Source organism: Paroedura picta, chromosome 3, assembly GCF_049243985.1.
Source record: "Paroedura picta isolate Pp20150507F chromosome 3, Ppicta_v3.0, whole genome shotgun sequence".
In the NCBI taxonomy this organism is placed as follows: Eukaryota; Metazoa; Chordata; class Lepidosauria; order Squamata; family Gekkonidae; genus Paroedura; species Paroedura picta.
This window is the reverse complement of record NC_135371.1, coordinates 43,294,077-43,313,048: the sequence shown is the minus strand read 5'-3', so window position 1 is coordinate 43,313,048 and position 18,972 is coordinate 43,294,077. Positions and strand designations below refer to the sequence as shown.

At 44.4% G+C, this 18,972-nt stretch overlaps 1 protein-coding gene across 3 annotated transcripts in view; it reads left to right on the top strand.

The window, feature by feature from the left end:
• Positions 1-18,972, top strand: part of NCKIPSD (NCK interacting protein with SH3 domain) — a 117,501-nt gene that overhangs the window by 77,272 nt on the left and 21,257 nt on the right. For all 3 annotated transcript variants that reach the window (XM_077325432.1, XM_077325434.1, XM_077325435.1), the window contains exons 6-8: positions 4,299-4,469; positions 8,346-8,432; positions 10,294-10,432. In XM_077325432.1, coding sequence (XP_077181547.1) covers positions 4,299-4,469; positions 8,346-8,432; positions 10,294-10,432 — 397 coding nt within the window. The remainder of the gene's footprint in view (positions 1-4,298; positions 4,470-8,345; positions 8,433-10,293; positions 10,433-18,972) is intronic.

Here is an 18,972-nt window from a genome sequence, read left to right as displayed (position 1 = left end):
TGCACCAACCCAAGGAGAACTGAACGTTGGCTGTGTTTCCCCAACACTTGGCTCTCCAGAGCAGTTAGTTAAGAAGTTAGAGAGAAAGGAAGAAAAGCAGGTTTTGCAGAATTGTGTCCAAGTTTGCACTAGAATCTGTGATCCATCTGTTAGTGGTGGAGGGAGATGAGGTGATAAGGAAGAAGCTTCCCAAAATAATCGTGTTTTCTCTAGCGGAAATGCAATCCTCGGGTGGTTGTTTCCTGCATAAAATTTTACTCTCCAAAAGCGGAGCAAAAAAACACAACAACCGATGAGCAGATCTCACAGATATTGAAGCATCTGTTCATTTTGATTGTTACTGTCATGAGGCGCAGTCTGGGCTTCTGGAAACAACAGAATGAGCTGGATGTTCTGCTATAACAGCTTCCAGTTGTTCAGCAAGCACAGATCTGACCCTGCTGGTGGGAGTAAAAGAGTTGAGAGTCGGTGCTCAAATTAGATTAAGACAACACGCAATATGTCAAGAAGTTAGTCAGATTAGGGAGCTTCGCTAATAGATTGATCTCATTCAAGTCCATTAGCAGCTTGGGTTGTCTGTGTTGGAAAAACCTGTGGGTTGGAGATGGCAACGGAAGGATTTAAATACTAGGGCTCACGGCAGAGTTTCGGTAGGCTCTAGACTTCATTTGCGTTCAGTTTTTAGTCCCTCGCTGGTCTAATACAGTTTTTACACTTTGCTTGTAAAGAAACACCGGATTCTAAATTCACGAGATAAGGGAGGAGGTGCTTGAAGTATATTAGGCAATGTGTGGCTTTATAAACATAACCAGCATCCTGAAGCATCTGCCTCGAAGCATACAAGAAGCCAGGGCATCTGGGCTCTAAATAGGATTGCCGGATCCAAGTAGGAAAATTCCTGGAGATTTGAGGATGGGGACCTCAGTGAGATACAATGCCGCAAAGCATCCATTTTCTCCAGGTGAACTGGTCTTTGTATCTGGAGATTGGCTGTAATTCCAGGTGATCCCCAGGTCCCACTTGGGGGCTGGCATCCCCAGTCAAACCAATGGAAATTACTCAGAGATCTCAGTTAATAAGAAGAATACAGTGGTTTGCTTCCTTTAATTGTATTACTTTCCTGCATCTCTGCCATTTAAGAAAACCTGCATCGACTACCACTATACTGGCAGTTCAAACGAAGGTGTTTGTTTCTAGTCTTTGAAGCCCATCATATCACAGTCTGAGACCCATATTCCTGAAGAATTGCCGCTTTGAACCGGTACATCAGCTTTGCTCATTAACTCAGTCTTGCCTTACTGTTCCTTCTCATAAGGAGCTTTGCACAAGTGATGGCCCTTCAGAGGGCACTATGTATATGCGTGTGTGTGTATGAGAGAGAGAGAGCTATAATCAGTGATTGGGAGCAGAGAGCTACATTCTGAATTAACGAGCTTCCGGACCTTGTTTGCTTCAGGACGGGTCACACTGAATTAAGTGTAATTTATTTTTCAAGCCATAAAAAACCAGCCACTGCTGCATTCACAGGCATTCTACGAGTATATCTGAACCTTAAAATAAATTCCATTTGAATGGTCCTTGACAGGGTGTTTCAACAAAGCCCAGTCATTTGAATGTTTGATATTTGGAAAGACAGGGAAGGGGGTTAAAAGAAACAAAACTACCTGAGTATAAAGTTAAACGTGATTCATTCTGTAGTATATATACAATGTTTGCGTATGTATTATCAAGGGAGTAATTTGGGGTTAGGGACTACACATGTGATGCCCATGATTTTTATAATCTAGCTGATTACATTTCCATTTCTACTTCCCAGGATAGCCTCACAAAAAAGCAATACTAATTTGTATGTTAAAACCTGCATATTCCTTGCTTCATTTTCTCAGCCCACAAATATTGGGTAATTGCCAAGAAGATTTTGATTCATTGCTTCAGTTGTGTAACTTGAAAGGTCCTAATTGAATTGCACCTCAGATTGCAAGCAAACAAAATATGAAAAAGTTGGTTTCTGAGAAGCATTGTTTAAATAAGTTTGGAATCTATTTTTCTGCAGGTTGTTTAAGATTGAACTGAACTACTGGTACCTACCATTTCAAGGTGCATGCTTCCAATGCATGCTTTGTAGTGAATTTATCTGAAATGCAACCCTTTGATGTTACCTAACAAATTGCTGTTCAAAGATTTTTGCTGTCCAGGGTGCCAATTAGACAGCTGAGGAACTTTTATCTGGATCTAAGCTGTTGCTTTACAAGGCTTGTTTTATTATTAGAAAGTATTCCTACAGTTTTATTTCTTTGCCATTATACTTATGCTGTCCCCAGTCTTCTGCCCGTAGTGTGACACGTCACTCCTAACTAATTGGATGAACAATTAGTAATTTTTTTCATAGTTCCATTATGCCCTTTCAAGAAACCTAAGATCAAGCACGCAGAATTTGCTCAAGGTCCTCAGCCCAGAGAGATTAAATTGGCCTCAACAAGAACCAGGACTTTTTCAGCTTGGTAGAATGCTTTTCCAAGCGAGATCCGGGCCTTGCAGGACAATAAACAATTCCACAGGGCCTACAAACAGAGCTATTCCACCAGGCCTATGGCTGAGGCCTAGGACCATCGCTTACAATATCTGGGTTTAATGTTTATATATTTATATTCGGATGGATGTATTTTAATTTATGTTTTGTCATAATTTGTGAGCTGCTTTTAGCCTTCGAGGAAGGGCAGCATACAAATCTGAATATAAATAAATAAAAACCAATTTTAAAATGGGCTTAGGCCAGCATGATGTTTATCATGTGCAACATCATCTTTAATTCTCTAAAAAGAATACAAGGTCTACCTTTCTGAGTTTGGGTTCATAGGGCTGTGTCTCATTTTACATTTTGTAAGCAGGTCAAGTTTTGCAAACGCTCAGCATTTGCATAAACGATAAGAAACGGATTCTTGCATGCCTAAGTTACTTCTTGTTTAATTCGACAAATGGTATTGCCAGCAGGTACTAAAAACCTACTGGTTGTAAGAATACCAAACTGCCTTCTTAAAGGTGTGCTTGTGCCCAGTGAGCTGTGTCATGTTGACACTTTTGCTTCCCAAGACACGCACGTCTTTGAGGAATATAGTTTTGTGTGTGCTTTGAATTAGCTAATTCCTAAAGCTATTTGCTTTCAGCTTCCCAGGGCACTAAGTAACAAAAGGCATATCTGTTCAAAGTGCCAACTGATGAATAGGTGGGTGTTATGAAACCATTAATACACTTTTGATACCTATGGCTGACTGCACATAATGTGCAAAAGGGACATTTTTAATTCATTTGAGAACTCAGCTTAAAATATAGGCTTACTTTTAGCCATTTAAATTTGCATGTTTCTGTCAACTGTGACCTGATGCAGTCTGGCTCTGGAAATCAGAGGCAGGGGGAAAAAAACCATATGATATACAGGCATCTGTGATATCATCAATACCTTACTCACACACTACCATTTAAACAAGCTTTCTCTGCCCCAGCCAAAAGAGGAAGTGGCATAAGATATTTGCAAAGTGAATATGTATGTATCTAAAAATCCGTGGCTTGAAATATTTTTTAACAGGAAATAACATATGAAGAGAGGGGCATATGGACAATGTCAGCAGTGGAGTTCATTGCAAATCATTGTCCACATTAATTGCAGAACCGTTAGTGATATGCTCACTTCTATGTGGTGTAACTACAGAGGGGCATGCTGCATAGAGCTAGAAGACAGAGCACGATCTCTAGACTGTAGAGTATTTTGTGTATTGATTTCAGTGACAGCATGAAAAGGTTTCAGGCACAAATACAATTCCTGCAATTATTTTAAAGGATTTCCCTCTTGGAGATATGCAGATTACTATGTTGGGCCAGGTCACAGATCTTCCTAGGAGAGCAGTAGCTCAGGCAGGTGGTTTAGTGGGGGGAGGGAATCATAAGCAAGTCAACATGGTGATCACAATCTCCCAGCTTGTATGGAATATCTGGTAATCAAAGATATGGTGCCTCTGAACTTGAAGGCTCCATTCTTCTAATTGCTTGGTCTGTCTCCATAAATTCACCATTTTTTTCTCTAAATGTCCAATCCTAGTAAATCTTGTAGCCTTCCACCTTTCAAATGGAAAATCTGGAAACTCTATGTAAAAAGAAATGTAAATTTTGCACGAAATGGACTGTTGTTTGAAGATGCTGCGTAGGCGTTTCCAAAGCTTTTAGAGGTAAATTATCTCTGAAGGCAAAAGTTTTGTCTAGCAATGTCTTGCTGTTGAAGTGACAACGTTCCTTTGTTCTTGCAGGATCTGTGTTCTGGACTGCCATCTGGACAGATCTGTCACGATGAGCAGAGGCTCAAGGTGATATTTGCAGATCTGGCTCGCCATAAAGATGATGCTCAGCAGCGTAGTTGGGCCCTCTATGAGGATGAAAATGTCATCTGCTGTTATTTGGAGGAGTTGCTTCGTATTCTGGTAACTTTATGGTCCAGCTTTGATAGAATTGGACCCTTTCCTAAGTGTTATTATTGTTGGAGTTGTTTTGTACATTTTATTGGGGCGGGAGTTTCTGCTGCCAAAACCATGAGTTATGCATCCCAGGAGGGGTGTGGAACTGCCCCAAGTATGGGGTGTGATAACTCTGCCTTGGTTCACAGAGCCTCACAAGAGACCTACTTTGTAGCATTAGGGCCATGGCTATGAGCTAAAATGTCAAATTATGCAGTGTTGCTTGTTTTACAAATGAACTTTGAAAGCTATTCTAAGCAATACTTAGTAGAAAGAGCCTGGGTACAAAGGCATAATTTCAGCACATGTGTCAGTAGTATGTAAAATCCTACACAATATGCCAAAGATGTTGTTTCAACAGCATGATGGAAACGTCTTTATACAATGTAGCTCCTGATTCCCTCTTCCTTACCTGAAATTCTTCTCTTGTAATAACTGGTGAACACTGAAATTACATGCGCAAACGAGCTCATGAAAAAGTTGAGGAGCTTCTTTTTAATTAATGTGAATTTCCTTCCTATATTTCTATAATAAATTGGCAAGAGTATATACAATACAATATATAGTTGAACTAAGCCCTTTCAGTCATTCTTTACAGGCCTTATTCAGGAAAATCTAAGCAGCATCAGTCTTGCCCAATATAAACGCTAATCTGCAGTAAATTGTGTATTCTGAATATAAAGCTTGGTTTAGATGTCATAAGAAACCTTGGTTCAATTAAACTAATCATGGCTAAGTAACTTAAGCCATGATAGGAAGCTGTGGTTGGAAGCTGGTTTATCAGTCAGAGTCAGAGCTATAGTTTTGGGTGATATACCAGCAGGGACGAGCTGCAACAAATAAAACAAATAAAATATTTATCAGATAGCGTACACATATAAAATTAAAAACATTTGGGGTCTGAATATCAGGCTGTACAATTTACAAGCATTCCTCGTAGATGAATATGTCCTATGAACCAAATAAAACCAGACACACTTCAGCTCCTACCGCCTCCCTCAGTGGTTACAAATACATTATTATTATTAAATATACATAACACACATTCAGAGAGTATTATATACTAGTAAAAAAAGCCCATTGTATGTCTAAATACAATGGGCGCTAGGCTTTCCCTGCAGGGAGCCCCTGGCAGGTTGTTTCTCTCTAAAATGAGTTGCACTCCAGAACCAGAAACTCAGATGTTTTTCTGAGGCCTGCAGCATGTGCAGAGTCTCTCAACTGTACCAGCACAGGAACATAAGGGCATGGATCGGTGTGATCATGTTTCTGGAGACAGTTTCCATTCCAGATGGAATGACTCCCACTTGTTTTTCTAACAGAAGGGATGGGTCAATTTCCCCCCCCCCCCACACACACACACACACATTCTCTTTCTCTTACCTGAATATCTCAGAGACAATTCAACCAAGAAGCAGAACGCGGCGGGATCCGTCGCCTCCGCGCCGCGGTCCTCCGCCGGGGAGGCTTTTTCGATCAGTCCGGAGCTCCTCATGGCATGTCCGGCGCAGGCCCCTCCGCCAGGCCGCTGCTCCTGGCGCTGCTGCTGCTTTTCGCGGCGGCGGCCGGGCCTCTCAGCGTGGGCCGGAAATCGGCCGACGACGCGCTGGCTCCTTCCGCTGCTGATGTTCCTTCCGCTGGGCGGGGATCTCAGGCTGGGGCTCGGCCGATGGCCCCGCCAGGGAGGCTTTTCCGCTCTGTCCACAGCTCCTCATGGCAGGGCTGCAGGGCTGGGCGTTGATGTTACAGGAGGCGGCAGGAGTCTGGAGAGCGGCTGGCGATCGGCCGCAGTCCTTGTTCAAGTACTGTTCTTGCGGCGGAAGCGGGCTGAGACGGCGAGAGGCATTTCGCGGCTCTCGCCGAGGAAACACAAAGAGAACCCAGCTTTAATTTCGAGATTTCGGCGGCGGGCTGCGGGGCTCCGTGGCGATGTTACAGAAGGTGGAGGTAGGTGAGTGCGGCCAGCGGCTTGGCGGCGGGCTGCAGGGCTGTGCGTTCATGTTGCGGGAGGCGGTGGGAGGCTGGCGAGTCCTGTTCTTGTCCTGGTGAGTCCTTGTTCGAGTCTTTGTCTTGCGGCGGCGGCCCCGGCAGCCACACGGGGCTTCCTCAGGCGGCGGCCAGATGCGGCGAGAGGCGCTTCGCGCCTCTTGCCGCATCAGGGCGGGAGCAACTGCGAGCCGCGCTACGCGCGGCTCACAGTTCCTGGGGTGGTTCTTGTCCTGGTGAGTCCTTGTTCGAGTCCTGGTCTTGCGGCGGAGGCAGGCTGACGCGGCGAGAGGCGCTTCGCGCCTCTCGCCGCGTCAGGCCGCCGGGCAGGGAGCCCCCGGCAACCACGCCGGGCTTTCTCAGGCGGCGGCCTGATGTGGCGAGAGGCGCTTCGCGCCTCTCGCCGCATCAGGCCGGGAGCAACTGCGAGCCGCGCTACGCGCGGCTCACAGTTCCTGGGGCTGGGAATCAGAGGGAACAATCGGCAGGCGCTTCGCGCCTGCCAATTGTTCCCTCTGATTGTCTGTCATGAGGAAGGGTCCAATCCGGACCCTTCCTCATCCCGGACACATCCCGCCTCAGAACGCCTTACTCCTTTATTTAGTCCGTGGCGCCCGCGGCGCCACGGGCGGTGTACAGATTTTTCACAACCTGATGTTCTCTGAAATTTAAAAAGAGGGAGGGCAAAGTATTAAAGTTGCAATTGATATTATTATACTAAAATTTCATTAATTTTTTAACCTTTTATAAGAATTGGAATTTTACAAGAGTTAAGAATTATTTTACCTCCTGTGCTGTGTGGTTAGACAAAATAATTTCTTATGCATAAGACCATGGATTCATCCTCATCATGCTTGTATTCACACAACCTATGTATATTAGACCTTAATATTTTTAATTTTACATTTTAATTTTACCTATATAATAAATCTTTTAGCTTGACCCTTTTAACAAAACAAAGATTTGGGGTTGAGTTTGTTTCCCCTCATTTGTTGTTTATATCACCATAGACACCCCGGCTGGTTCCCTGGCACTAGCCTCACTGCATTTCAAGCCAAGATACTAGGTGAATCTTTGTAGGGGTTCAGGAGAAGGAACAAATGAAAGTAGCATTTGTTGAGGCAAGCCAGGATTTGAATTGATCACCTGTGAGCTGAGTCATAGTTTCCCAAACTAAACACCGCTAAAAGTAAAACCATGATTTTGTACCACATTTCAACTGAACCATTCTGTCTTTTTGGTTCAAGCTTTAGAGATATGACTACTTTGAAAACCGCTTTAATAAGCTGCACCCTTATTTTTTTACTATCTTCCATTGAAATAAATGGTAAGATTCCTGTTTGCTGTACTACAATTAGCTTGCACTGTAAATAAATGGAGTCATACATATTGTTATTTCTTAACCTAACTTCCTTCATGTGGGGCTTCTAAAAAGAGACATGGGATGATAAGAATGATGAAACAAATGGAATTATGCTATACTTGAAATGCTTCATGGCACTTGTCTACTTTCATATTGACTATGCTCATTGTTGATTTTTTAAATCAAGTTGGGAAGTTGCAAGCACCTCAAATACATGGTTTTCTGGTGGCACCTGACACTACACAGGACTAAGGTGCCATTGAAAAATGATCTTTAATTGACTTCTTGGAAGTCTGCATAAACACGTATGGTTTTTGCCAGTTCAGCTCTTCTTCAAAATTTAGGGTATTGCTGTTGCTATTTCTTCAGTGCTATTGAGTTGAAGATTTGGGGAATGGGAATAACGGGATTTGGAGGATCTACTTTGCTCACGAACAATCCCCAGTTCTTAGTATGGCAGAAAACTGATTTTTTTCCCCATCTGTTATGTTCAGACAGATGCAGATCCTGAAGTTTGCAAGAAGATGTGTAAGAAGAATGAATTTGAGTCTGTTCTGTCCCTTGTAACATATTATCAGATGGTATGAGACTGCATTCTAATTCTATGTACTTGTAAACCAAACATTGGAATACTTATATCTTAAGTCATTCTAGTGTAATCTTTGCTTGTATGTGCTTGTAGATTTTTTCTCTGGATAAAGTAAATGAATGTGAATACAAAAGACAGACTAGTAGTGGAAAGCCCCTCCATTCTTTTTAGAACCATTTCCAACAAATTCTCTACCAAGTTTCATTAGTAGACAACTGAAGACAGTAGTACTCAACAGTATGATCAGTCGGCCATGAAACAGGAACAAAGAAAGAAATAGGGAATATGGCCTACAGAATGAGAATATTGATTATGTAAACATATCCAATGTAGTGTTCTGCTTATTTCCAGAGTTTGTGTAGATTTGCAGGCTCAGTAAGAGAGAGTGCATGAAACGGATGCTTATCTGGGTCACAGAGACATGCTCTCAGTGGAAGAAATAAGGAATAGCAGGGTCCCAGCTAGTAGTCTGAAGGGCAGAGCAAGCTGCCCTTTTTAAAAACAAAAACTCCGCTGAGGAATAAAGGCAGCAGTGCTGCTGTCATCCAGAAGAAGGACTTCCGAGAATGCCTTTGGAACATAAGCTGGCTGTTCCTGCTCTTCTCTTAATTGAGGCACATCTGTGCATTGGTAAACAGCTTTGGGTTGAAAATTAGGTTAGGAAGAGAGTTCCCTGGGACAAAGGAAGGAAATAAAGTATGCAGAGGAACATGTGGGAGATTGCCTTTGGTGCCTTCAGAAATATTTCTCTGTCCAATCCCTTTCTGAGGGCGTGCTGCTGTAGCAGTCTGGCCTAGATAAGCTGCTGTCCTTTAGTCTCCTTCCCTCCCCTAGGTTTGGTGCTGCAGCTGCCTTAATTGCCTCCCCTTATTTAAACATCTCTTTATTAAAAATACAGAGCACAGAATGAAGAGATCTCTGTGTGTATTTGAGAGCCCACTTGGGTGAGCCAGAAATTATCAGGCTAGCCAAGGATTACTTATTTATTAGCAGAGAAGCTAAAAGTGGGAGTTGGACTCTGACAGAATGTTGATGGGAAGCAGAAGCATTTTCTGTTCTCCATAAGGCAACGTTAATGTGGCTGTTATTACTTTCACTAAAGGAATTAGGCCTCCTCAAAGTCATGTTATTTGTTGGCATGGAATAAGATGTTCTCTTTATAAAGGAATCATTCTAGTCTGCTTTCTTCCCAGACGTTGGGTATCCTTATGCATTCTGGTGTCATGATTTGTGGATCAACAATTAAAGGGAGGGTGATGATAGGCCAAGGTAGTACTGGGAAGAAGTTCCCAGCTTTGTCCTGAAGGGATCCAGAATGCTTTCATGTCTCATAGAATAGCACATCATGGTACTTTTAGAGAGGGGAAATGCAGTGTTACAAAAGGACCTTAATCAGTTCAGCAGGGCCTGTAAGATGGAGCTATTCCACCAGGCTGGTGATTGGGGCCCAAAATAACAACCACCAGTAAACGTTGGCCTCACTGCTGAGAGATGGAAATGTCAACTCCTTGATGCCCAAACCCCCTTGTCTGGAATATTGCTGGGGGAATTTAGAAGAATAGTGTTTTAACCTAATTTTATATGACTAGGAAGCAAACCCGCTGTATGGGAAATACAGCAGGAGCTAGGATCCTTTGGGTAAAACATGGCATCTAAGTTACCGTCAGTCCTCTGTTCAATCTCTGTTCCCGATATCCTGAAACCCAGTGGCAGTGTTGGCTTGCTCACTCGGAACTACTGCTGGTAGCACAGCTGTGCTAAGACCAGTTCTTAAACTGTGTTGTTACTGCAAAGCCTGCTGGCAATATTGGGTTCTGGTAGTTTGGTGATGGAAGGACTTTTTTTATTTTTAGGAGCACAGAGTCCCATTACGACTGCTGCTGCTTAAGTGCTTTGGAGCAATGTGCAACTTGGATGCTGCCATCATATCTGCCCTGGTGAATTCTGTCTTGCCCATGGAGCTGGCCAGGGACATGCAGACGCATACACAAGGTGAGACATTCTTCTAGAGAGGCGTCTTTTACAACGTTTTCATGCCCAGATACTGTGAAAGTTTGAGCATCGGCATCCAAACTCAAGAGTGGGAAGAAAGATCAATATTTTGGCAAGTGATCTAATATACTGATTAAAGAGTCTGATGAGACATGTAGATGAAAGAAATTGAGGGTGAGGAACAGCGTGAAAAACTGAGTTGGAGCACGTCATTGTCAGGACTGTCTTAGATGAAGGCAAAGAAGTAAATCCTGTTGTTCATTTCCAGTAAAGTTTATGATTCTTTGAAGAGAGCTGGTTGATACCTTTCACAAGGCTTTGGCTTTAACCCAAAATTTGTAAAGTTATAATCTAATGGTTCCTGTCTTTTGAGTTTGTCACATCTTTCTGAAGAATATTTTGTTCACTGGCTAGTTCAAACTTCTTCTGGGCTGTCATTTGATCAAGGAATAGTGTTTTTACCCTACCAGTATCTGCAGGTTATGGATGGACTTTGGGTTTTTTTGCCTACTAGAGGCAAAGCCCATTGTATACAAGAATACAATAAGCACTACAGCTTGGCAATGGGAAGAGGAAGGGGAGGAGTTGCCCAGTAAGGGAATGGGGTTGAATGTGTGTGTTGTGTGGGAGGTTGTGGTGGCGTGGTGGCAAATGAGGGCATGGGTGTGGAGGTATGGGTGTCAAGAACCTGTGGTGTGGAATGTTCATTGAGTGTGGGAGAGGACTGACCTTTGGGAATTGTGGCATAGCAGTTACAGATGAGCTTTCCAGAGCCATGTCCTCAGATATGTGGAAAATCAGACTGGAGACTCTTCTTAGGAGGAGATTACATGGCAACCAATTCCTCCCAGTTCTGCGTCATTTCCCTTCTTGTGTGAATTAAGCCACAGACACTGAAATGTCCCCCTGCGAAATACACATGGGGTAGTCACAGTACACAGATGTCCACCCTGCTCCTTCTGTCTCCATTTTTTCACTATGTGCTCACATGCTGCTTTCATGGTTGCTCCTTAGAAAAAGAACTGGATTTTTGTACCCTCCTGTTTACTACCAAAAGGAGTCTCAAAGCAGTTTACAAGCACCTCTTCCCTTTGTCTTCCCACAATAGATAACCTGTGAGGGATATGTGGCTGTGAGAGGTCTGAGAGAACTGGGAATGGGTCGCTGTGACCCAGCAGGCCTCAGGTATCTCAAAGCATTTTTCCAATCGTTCTCCTTTCCTCTCCCCATAGCAGACTCCCCATGAGGGTGGTGGGGTAGAGAGCCTCACAGGGAAGCTGGCAACCCTAAGAGGAAGACTCTCTGTGCACAGCAGTCTTGACCTTAGTAAGGTTTTTTACACCGTTTATTTGCCAAGGTTGAAAAACGTTCCCATGTCTCTCCAGCCATGTATTTGTTCACTGTTTACAGTTTCAGGCTGTAAATATTTATTTAGATCTTCCTGCACTTTCCAGACTCACAGGACTGGTGCTGGTCTGCCTGTCTGCGCCCCAGAATACAAACAGTTGCTGGTAAGGGCTGACCATAGCCCAGGAGGGAACACACCTGCACCACTCCCTCCCAACTGCAGGCAAAAATGGCTCCTTTGAAGGCTGGACTCTGAGGCATTGTACAATTTTGAAGTCCCACCTACAAACCTCCAGGAATATTTCCAACTCAGGGGTAGCCAACGTCCAGTTGAGGCCGGGAGAGCTCCTGGAATTACAGCTCACCTGCAGAGTATAAAGATCAGCTCCCCAGGCAGAAAGGGCTACTTTGGACAGGGTTGTGGTAGAGAAGAAACATTTAAGGCCCTCCCACACAGGTTGTTGTTGAATTGAATGACTTGAGGCCTACTGCACAGGGTTGTTGTGCAGATGAAACAGGAGACAAAAGAACTTCTGCAACAGCATCCAGTTTCGTCTGAAGAATAATGCTGTGCAGTAGGCCTCAAATCTGCAGAGAGTTGTGAAGAAGAAATACACATGGCTTGGATGTGTGTAACCCCTGGCCAGAGCAGTATTTTAAGTGAGAAGGGGCTTTTCTGTGGCCTCCCTGTCAGCCAACTGTTTGGCAGAATGGGATAGCTCCCTGCCCTCAAAAGGAATGCCCACCCCATGCACTCAGGCTCCTCTGCATTGCTCTCGGAAATGCCTCCCTCCTCTCAGTCAGGGATTGTCAGAGGCTCCTTTCCAGCAGGCCCGAAGGGAGGGAGCTCACTCACCAGCCTCCTGCCAGCTCTGTCAGAGTTCTGAGGCAAAGGGAGGGAAATTACAATTGGACACAACAGTTACGGCAGCCTTGGGGCGAAAAGGGCTGGTGCAGCCTGTCCAAGCCTCTGTTCTCATCTCCCTTGGCAGCCCTACAGACCTCCTCTCCCTGTGTTGGTCAGGGGCATTCTGGCAGTGATGACTCCAGATTGCCCTTGGCTGAGCAGCGTGGGCGGGCCCTGTCAGAACTTTGGCTTTGCACCTTCCAACTGGCTGGAACTCTGGTCTGTCCTGGTGAGGGCCCAATGGACCTCACCAGACCATCTCCACCCACTCTCCGCCCACTGAGGCCTTAGCCTTTTATATTATATTTATAATAATAATAGCGATAGCTGTATAAAGATTTCATTTTCATGCCTTTGACCTGACTTCGTATGAAACACCAACCCCCCCCCCCACATACACACACACGTGAAGTCCCAAACGCCTAAGAAAATTAAGCCCCGGTTGAGTCTATGTATGTCTATGTGAACAAACCTTAGCAATATTGGTAAGGTGGACGTTGTTCTTTCTCCCCTCACCCAAAGGGGGACCCCTGTATGTCTGAATGTGCATCTATCTCTAGGGAGAAGAATGATATGTATTTCTGGTCAATAGAGGGGGGGGAAGGGGATCAAGAGAAGAAGGAAGGGTAACAACATGCATATGGCTATGTTTACAGGAAGTCAGGTGAGGAACATCTCGCTGGCAGTTCGTTAAGCACCAGCTGAGTTTCAACTGGGCAATAGATATTTTTCTCTTCCTGCAGGTAATCATAAAGCTTGGGCTTGTCCAGATGTATGGACCCTTGAGCACAAGTCAAAGGGCTCTTGTCCCTTTTGGCTCTTAGACTGTGGTTTGTGGACAATGCCATCCAATGAACTATATGGTGAATTGTGGCAAACACAATATATTTTATTTCATATGTTTGACTTATATATATTATTGTATTGTAAGACACTTTAGGACCCTTAGGGGAATAAAGCTATTTAAACTTCTCTAAATAAATCAAAATAATAGGGGGAAAGGAACTTGGTAGGTTCAAGTGCTAGGGTAGCTGGTGGGGGGGCAGAGAGAAGCCAAGATTTCAGTGGAAGGGGTAGGTATGGAGTAGGGTTGTGCGCAGTGCCTCCCCCTGCGGTGCGGTGCTGGTTGCGTTGGCCTGGAATGGCTGATTTAGTCGCCGCCACATACAACATTAGTATGGAGGGGGTGCTCTGCCCTGCATGACCTTGTGTCAAGTTTCAGCTTTTTTCCCCCAAAACTTTAAGTTGGAAGCTCTTTTATTAGAAAACAGAGGAATTTTTTTTATTAAACACTTCAATAGAGCGAGTTGGTTTTGCTCCTCAATATATAAAATATGCAGGAGAGTGAATAAATTAATTCTGCAATTTGTTTATCGCTGCCAAGTGCTGATTGGAATCTCTTGGCATTCTATCTGTTCTCTGACTCTGTTGGGCAAAGCATACGTGCCTCAGGAACAGAATTGTGGGATGTTGTCTTAGTGGGCAGTTTCTGTAGTCTGTTCTCTCATTCCATGACTAAATGCACTTACTGGTAACTAAAGAAATAAAATGACTAGAAAATTTGTTATCATTGGATTAGCCAGACAGTCCATTTCTGTCTAGTGGTGAGTGGGTAGGTAAAGAAATATATTTGAAATGCATTTAAAATTGATTTAAAAAAACAATTTTGTTAAGTATCTCTTAGAAAAATAAGGTGCTTAAGAATTTGGATTAAATACAAACATGCTTTGAGATGTAAGAAAATCTTAAATCTGAATCCACAATCCTTTTATCAGACACATGAAGTTAAAAGATGCTTTTTATTAACAAATGTTATGAGACAAGAATGCTATTTTAGAGGTACATTATGCAGGGGGTTGGACTAGATGACCTTGGAGACCCCTTCCAACTTTATGATTCTGTGAATACAGAGAATCTGTCTAATAGTGCAGAAATTTATTTTCCATCTCATTCAGAAATAGATGAACCTTTGGCTTCTGGGTGGTTTCTGGGACCTCAGTCTTCTTGTAAGAGATCTTGTTCGGTATCCTCATAAATAACATCAAACAGGAATTCTAAATTCCTCAATTACTTTTCTGTTTCTAAGCAATTATAAGTTACACAATGGGAAAGATTTTCGGTTGCATGAGTAGAAGTTTTGAGTTTATACTTTAAGACCATATATAAGTGGTTTGTTGTCATGGTGTGAACATGAATACTGTGCTGAGAGAGCTCTGCTAGCCTGTTTCCCACTTTTCCCTGCAAGGATGAAAAAGGGGCCGCACCTACCTCACAGGGTGGCTGTCGTGGGGGGAGGAAAGGAAGGCAATTGTAAGCCGCTTTGAGACTCCTTCGGGTAGAGAAAAATGGCATATAAGAACCAACACTTCTTCTGAGTACTTTTCTGTAGATCTGTTGCTAAAAGGATTTCACAGTATAATGATGTTGCATTGAGTCAGAATTTCATGCCCATAGGAGGTGTTGTTGGAAATTGCACATATGTAAAGGAAAGTGGAAACCTTGAGAATGCACAGAAGTGTGGTGCATCTGTGTGTATGAAAGTGTTTGTATACATGTTCATATCTAATGTACTAAATTTATATTTATCATAAAGGACATTGAATAAGCTTAACACAAATACTTTCCTATGAAACATGGACATCATTAGCTCATTTCCTGGGGGGCCTATACTCCTCATGATGTGTGTGGGTTCAGACCTCTGACTACACTCTATTGTGCATTCTTTTTCTGTAATATATGGGCTGCAGATGTGTCCTTACACATGGACCTTCAGAGTATGAAGTGTTAGCATTTTTCTCTTGGCATGGAAAAGTCTCTAGGCAATTTCTCTCTGCCCATTAATATGTCAGTAATGGAAGGCAGATCTCTGACTATTCGTGCTTGCAGGAAACTTACCTGCTTTGTATGGTTAGCCCTGCTATCTAAACACCTTTGCATCCAGCCCCAATTTATGTCACTCAGGCAGATATTTTCTTGCCATATTCAGCACTTCTCTCATAGGAATTATTTTCTCCACCCGTTGCCGAGGTGTTCAGCATTCATTTGAATATCCTTTGTAAATGTTTAGTTTCTGTCACAGAGGTAGCCAGAGAAGGATCAGGTGACTTGGTCCTCCCTGCCCATCCCAGAGGAACTGCATGGTACTTGTGAACTTTGAGGATCTAGTCCAGATCACATATAATCTAGGTTCTGGGTTTGGTGGTCCTAGCGTCTCTGTCATGTCCCTTTAATTGGAGCATTTCATGTTTTGGAATTCAGCCTTTGGGATGGGCAGCTGCTTTTTGCCAAATTGGCATAACTGTTATGCAGTTGCTCTAATTTGTTTACTGACTTCAGCCAAAACATGGTTCCAAAAGACTCGCAGCCATGAAAATAAAGTTTTTAAAATTCTGTGGTGGAGTATGGCCATGAGATCCAATTGTGGGGATAACGGGAATTTTTAGTTTGTTTTCTACATCAGGCTACAAAAATCTATCTTACAGTTCAATTCGTATTTCTTTTCTTTTTGAACCTTTATTTTGCATGCCAGTCTGTTAGTGGCAATGTTCAGGTGTTCCAGGTATGTATATTGCCTTGCTGTTTAGTTCTGGATGGTAGCGCTTCAGTTAGTCTCCAGTCTCTGAATGCTGCTAGTCCATTCATTGCGACATATACCTGGTAATGCATTTGATAGAACAGCTCACAAGAAATTATGGCCACCATTTTCCCTTGGCCTTCTGTTCTTACAGGCCATTTTGCAACCCTGTGCTTAGATTCATTTTTTTCCCCCGTTGCTCTCACAGAACTGTATAAACAAAATCTCACATGAAAAATGACCTTGAGTCTTGAGGCTTATTTTGGAGGTAGGAACTTGGGGGTCGAGACTGATCTATCTTCAGATAGACCTCAAAGCATCTAATCCCTTTTGTGGGTGGCACAGACTAGGGCAGTCCATGCCAACTCTCAAGCAACTGCAAATTTTGTCAGGCCAGTTGCCAAGTGTTGAACCAGAATCATGCTTGATGTTGAAGGGAGGCTGGGGGCTAAGATTCTCTGCATGGATTCTGGATGCTTTTGATGGAATAATGTTCTTCTCTTGTGTTGATGCCGTCACCTTGGCTGCTGTCCAAATTTCTGCTAGCTGCTACAGTTTTATTGCCTCTGGACAGTCACTTTCCCGTAAAAGCTTCTGGCCTGTAAATCTTTTAACATGGTATTTTAGGGAGGCTTATAATAAGGCACAGCAAGATGGAATTAACTGGAACAGTTCTGTTATAATCCAGCCTTCTGTGAAGGCTTGTCTCAAGTTACTGTTAAATATACTCACAACTCCGTTCTCTGGTCTGTTTCTTGGGCCTCGTTCCTCTGGGAAGTCCTAATCTTCCTTCTTGTGCAGGAGCTTTAGTTTGTAGTTAAGCTCAGAACAGGTTAACTCAAAACTGTAGGAAATGCAGTTTGCAGACCCCTCTACCCTTCATAAACTGGACTCAGTTGTTGTATGTTTTGTCAGACTTCAGCAGAGTCCCCTAGTGAATTATAGTATTACTAGTAATTAAGCCCGCTGCAGCTAAATGCAGCGGGCGCTAGACCACGGAGCCTCGGCAGCCGTGCGGAGCGTAGCTGCCAGGGCTCCGTGTGTCAGGGGGCTGACGCTGCGAGAGGCGCTTCGCGCCTCTCGCAGCATCACCCTGCCGGGCAGGGAGCCCCCGGCGCAGCTGCCGGGAGCTCCCTTGCTGGCGGCCTGATGTGTGGGAGGCGCTTTGCGCCTCCCGATGCATCAGGCCGCCCTCAAGGAAGCAACTGCGAGCCGCGCTCCACGCGGCTCGCAGTTGCTTCCTTCAGCAGCCTAGGAATCGGCCGGGCCAATCGGTAGCCAATTGGCCCGGCCGATGGTCTGTCAAGAGGAAGGGGCCAATCAGGCCCCTTCCTCATCACGGACAAAGCCCTCCGCCTGAGGGCTTAACGAATTATTTAGTCCGCGGCGCCCACGGCGCCGCGGGTGTGTTAAGGATATATTCCTGATGACTGTTCCTATTTTCCCCTAGAATTTTTGGTAAGCCTTTATTTTAACAAAGCCCACAAGACAAATGTTGCATCCTAGAAATGTTTTCTAAGAGTTTCCTAATTAAGAAGAAAGAACTACGTGTGCAGAACAAATCTTATGGCCTGCTATTATGGTAATATGTACTGAATAGTTAATATTAGCTCACAGACTACAACACTATTCAGATTCTAAACTCCACATATGACTTACAAATATTTGTTTCCGTTTCATTTTTCCTTTCCTCTGCAGCAAGTTACTAATATTATGTTCAGACCCCTGTGTTTTAGTGAAGACACAGGCCTCTCCTTCCTTCCTTCCTTCCTTCCTTCCTTCCTTCCTTCCTTCCTTCCTTCCTTCCTTCCTTCCTTCCTTCCTTCCTTCCTTCCTTCCTTCCTTCCTTCCTTCCTTCCTTCCTTCCTTCCTTCCTTCCTTCCTTCCTTTTGTGCACATAGAGTAAATTTCAATACGTACTTCAATATCAGGAGACTTTCTGGCTTATCTCTTCCATGAGCTAGCCATTCTAAACCCATGCTAGCTGAAATATCTAGGAACTAGAGGCAAAGCCCATTGTATGTCTAAATACAAAGGGCGCTAGCCTTTCCCCGCAGGGATCCCCTGGCAGCCGCGCAAAGCGCGGCTGGCGGGGGCTCCCTCAGGCAACGGCCTGACGCGGCGAGAGGCGCTTTGCACCTCTCACCGCATCAGGCTGCCGGGCAGGGAGCCCCCAGCAGCCGTGCTCTGGGTGGCTGGTGGGGGCTCCCTTGCCGGCGGCCTGATGCGTCAGAGGCGCTTTGCGCCTCCCAACGCGTCAGGCCGCCAGCAAGAGAGCAACTGCGAGCCGCGCTCCGCGAGGCTCACAGTTGCTCCCTTGTCGGCAGGGCAGGAATCGGCCGGACTTTGCGCCTGCCGATTGGCCCGGCCGATGGTCTGTCCGGAGGAAGGGGCCAATCGGCACCCTTCCTCATCCCAGACAGAGCCCGCCCTAACTCCTCCCACATAGCCCTTACGACTTTATTTAGTCGCCGCGGGCTGTGTTAAGATAGTTGCTGTGGGTGGGAGGGTGGGAGAACGCTACCATTGTCTCACCTGTGTAAGCAGTCCCATGTTCAAGGGGTTAAGTATTGACTGGCCTGCAGCAGTCATCAATAATTCTAAAATTTTCCAGGTGGTGGCAGGGAAGCTATTGAAGGCATTTCTGGAATCCAAAAGACCAGGACCTATCAGAACACATGCACGCACACACGGAGCCTCGGGGAAACATTT